At 30.5% G+C, this 4,199-nt stretch overlaps 1 protein-coding gene across 1 annotated transcript; it reads right to left on the reverse strand.

The window, feature by feature from the left end:
• Positions 1 to 1,600: 1,600 nt before the first annotated feature.
• Positions 1,601 to 3,153, reverse strand: LOC132951270 (uncharacterized). The gene is made up of 3 exons (XM_061023072.1): positions 2,760 to 3,153; positions 2,484 to 2,693; positions 1,601 to 2,397 (listed from the first exon to the last, which is right to left on the reverse strand). The coding sequence occupies exons 1-3, from the start codon at positions 3,151 to 3,153 to the stop codon at positions 1,601 to 1,603; spliced, it is 1,401 nt and encodes a 466-aa protein (XP_060879055.1).
• Positions 3,154 to 4,199: the final 1,046 nt, after the last annotated feature.

Below are 4,199 nucleotides of genomic sequence, written 5' to 3' on the forward strand. Positions count from 1 at the left end.
TCCCTACGGGAAAAAAGGGCAGAAAAGGGCCAATTCAATTTAATATACGAGGACTTACGACGATTTCCTGAAAATTTTTTTAGTTATTATAAAATGTCTGTAAAAAAAAATAATGAACATTTAAATATTGTAAAAAGTGACTTGGAAAAAGAACAAAACATCAAAGGTGATACAATATCGGCAGTAGAAAGGTTATCGATTACTCTAAACTCTAAAGTAAGTACCAATTTTTTATTTGAATAAATACATTATTATTTTTTCTGATAAAATCAAAATTGAGCACTTAATATGCAACTTGTAAAATCAAATTCAATAAATGAAAAATACCTAGTATCATATTTAAACAAAATAATATTAACACCTGTGCTTAATAAAAAAATTAAAAATTAAAAATAAATTTGGATATAATAGTGGGGTGGCCAATTATTGCTCGAGCCAGGAATTACATTCTCAGGAACCTGCAGGCCATATTCGTGAGATGTATTCAATGCTGGCGTAGATCGTGGATATTGAATTGGTTGCATGGGTAGACAATATGGTGAAGTTGATTCAGTGGGACGTTTCCTGGCATATTTCTATATGACCAGCATCAATTCAATCCTGGCATCCATTTTACTGGCGTTATCAATTGCCTTCATTCCGGGTAATAATGACAAAAGAAAATGTTTGTCGTCATCATCATCTTCGTTCTGGGATTTATTCAAAACTTTCAAAAGTTTCTGTAGGAATAAAGAAGGTGAATCACTATTTTTTCTATTGGTGTTTTTTTTTTTGTTCCCGAGATCGATGTTCGCAAAGGCGTGTTCATGGGTGTATCAATTTGCGCAGTTAAATCACGAGAAGGATCAGCGTTTGAAGCTGCAATCTCAATGTCTGGTGAATCTTCTGTTGGATTTTTATCATCCATAACCATAGTATTTTCGAGTGAAATTAGTGAAATATTACCAGATGTTCTGAAATAAAAAAGTGAGGACTGAGGGACAGGGCCGTCCCGAAGATGAAAATCAAGGGGGGGTGAATAATATGAAAAATGCCGACTACAATTTTTACTCAATGTATGTAGTATAATTAACTTTAGTCTATAATATGTAGTCATGTTTTTACTTTTTAACATAGATATATGCTATATGCATACGAGTGGCAACCGTTGACGCGAAAGTTGTATTTACACACTCCCTTCTAATAATTATTTGCGACCAACACAGATCCAGGCCTATATCGAGATTAAAATTAAATGTTGCTCCTTGAATAATGAAATGCATAATATTATTATAGTGATCAACAAAATAACTATTAGAAATGACAAATATATGTTTTTTTCTTTTTCAATAAAAATAAATAAAAATGCTTTCTACTAAACACATGAACAAGTATTAACAATATAAAATGTAAATAGGTGCTCACAACTCATACAATTTAAGAATCTTAATTGTTGTATATCATTATACTAGGGTAATATTTTTTAATTACTAATAACCTATAACACACTTATATTTTTATAAATAAAAGAACATTAAAAATTAAAATGTTCTAATTTGTTTAATCACAATTATGAATGGTAAATAAATATTAATATTTAATAATTATCAATATATAAATATTACAATAATTGTATTCTTCGATTTTTTAAAGATGCCCAATTATTGACAATATTGCTCAAATTAAGTTTATCCACTACATCTTTCTCTATACTGAGGATCATCAATGAATTTAGTCTGGAGTCACTAATTGTAGACCTTAAGTGGGTTTTTATAAGTTTAAGTTTACTAAAAGTTCTCTCATTTGTTGCTACACTGACTGGAGCGGTAAGAGCTAAATCACAAACTGTTTTTGCTAATGGCAAAATATGTTTTATCTCTTCACATTTCTCAAATATATTAGCAGTTGTCAAATCAGGCTTGATTTCAAGACTTCTCAAAATTTCCAATTCGGCTTGAACTGCCTCTGCATCTTTGCATTTTGCCAAAGAACTATTAGGTGGAAACAATAACAATGCATTTTTAACATTTTCAATAGAAATATCTTCCTTTTTGAAAGGGACTGAAAATAATTTATACAATGGCAAAATTACATCAATACATTTTTTTAAATTATCTTTAGATAAATTGATGAAAGTAGATAGAACACACTTGAATTCTTTTCTATAAAATGTGTGCATGTTGAATTCTACCTGAGTTTTTGAATTTTTGTCCAACCAAGTAGGTGGCTTTTTATGACGATGGTGTATTTTAAAATCGTTTTCTGGATTTATTCCTAAAGTTGTTGAAAAGGCTATAGCACTATCAATTAAATTATTCATTGAATTAGTATCCAAATTAATTTCTTCTAAAATTTTAATAGTTGTATCTATTAAAGTAGCAGCATCAACTAAAGATAAATGTTTTGTTTCAAGAGTTTCTGTAAGAGCTTTTCATTTATACATAATGTTTTTCATAAATATTAGTGAACTATAAAATCGAAGGAGTGTAGCTTTTTGTTAAGACCGTGAGCTTTTGTTCTTGTCATTCTATCATATGCATCTTGATGTGAACTAATATAATGCAAACTATCACAAATCGCTTCAAATGAACACCAAACAGCTTTTATAGACTCTGCCCTAGCTGTCCATGTAGTTTTGGACAGGTTTCTCAGCTGCAATACATTATCCAAGTCGCTCATTTCTTTACACAAAATACTGTATCGTTTATTACTAGCTGAAAAAAAAACGTATAAACTTTCTAAGTTGTCAATCATATTTGAAATGATCAAACTAGAATTACATCCGTGCTCTATAAAAGTGTTTATTCTGTGTGCTTGGCATGGAATGTAAATGACATTGTGTCCAACTATTTTTGAAACATTAGCTTGAGCTCCATTTATTGAGCCAGACATATTGCTGGCATAGTCATAGGATTGAAAAGCTAAATTATTTGTACATAGAGAGTTTTTTGTCAAAATATCGATAATTTCTGTCCCAGTTCCCAGACCCGTCTTGTCTTTTCCTTCTGCTACTTCTAATAGTCTTTCAACTGCTTCTCCATTGCGAGGATATCGTACACAAATTGCCAAACAATCTTTGTGGGAAATGTCAGGTGTAGTATCAGCCATAACAGAATAAAAAGGTGCCTCTTTTACATCATTTATAATTAACCTTTGCACCTCATTACTCAACATTTACGTGTAAGTTACTTTGTAAGGTCTTAAAGATATGTCACTTAACCATCGTTTCATTAATGGATTGTGTCTTGATAATAACTGAACAAATTGATTGAAATTTCCGTTTGATTCATCACCGTCCCCTCGAAAGGGCAATCCTTGTCTACATAGTGTACGAGCTATGTCAAATAACATTACAACAATCTCTTTATTAAATTCTTTTTCTTGTTCTAATTTAATTAAATCATTTCGTCTAGACTTATTTAAAATAATATCAATATGATTTGAATTTTTCATAAAATTACAGTAATCACTTAAAGCGGCTTTATGTGATTGACAGTTGAAGTGTTGCTCCAATTTTCCAGGCTTCTTTATGCCTCTGCTTTTCATCTGGTGCCATGAGTTTACTCCAGAAGTGGTCCATGATGAATTTGCATGTGATCGACCCAATCCAATTGGAAATAATGAACAAACAAAACAGTGAACAGTGTCTTTAGACAAACTGTATTCTAACATTGGATATTCTTTATACCAACTTGGATTAAAAGAACGTTGTTTTGATTTGTCTATACTATTATTAGCTGTGTATCTTATAAGCTTAGGCTGATGTGGTCCTAAACTTATAAGATATTGCCTTTGAGCAGATGTTGTAATAGAAATTCTATTGCCTGGGTCATGCGCAACCAAATAATTTGATTCAGAATCTCTTGAATTGGGGTGTTTATAGAGTGATTCAGACACTAATTCAACATTTTTTAAAAATGTTTTAGATTTGGTTTCTATATTTTCAAAAATTTGTTGACTTTCCAAAAGAAATATAATTGGATTAGGAAGTACTTCAGCTTTTAATTTTGATATTAAAGTGTTGCAATGAGATAAGTTAGAAACAATATCTTCCAATTGACCTGCACACAGTAACCAAGATATTTCTTCTTTGTTTTGAACAGATACTGGGTCAATTGAAACTATTGATGGTACAGTTAAATCCTAAAATTGCAGAATAAATATTAAAAACAGTAAAAAAAATACAAAATTATTATTTTAGTCACCTGATTTGTGGAATT

This window comes from Metopolophium dirhodum, chromosome 1 (genome assembly GCF_019925205.1).
Source record: "Metopolophium dirhodum isolate CAU chromosome 1, ASM1992520v1, whole genome shotgun sequence".
NCBI lineage: Eukaryota > Metazoa > Arthropoda > Insecta > Hemiptera > Aphididae > Metopolophium > Metopolophium dirhodum.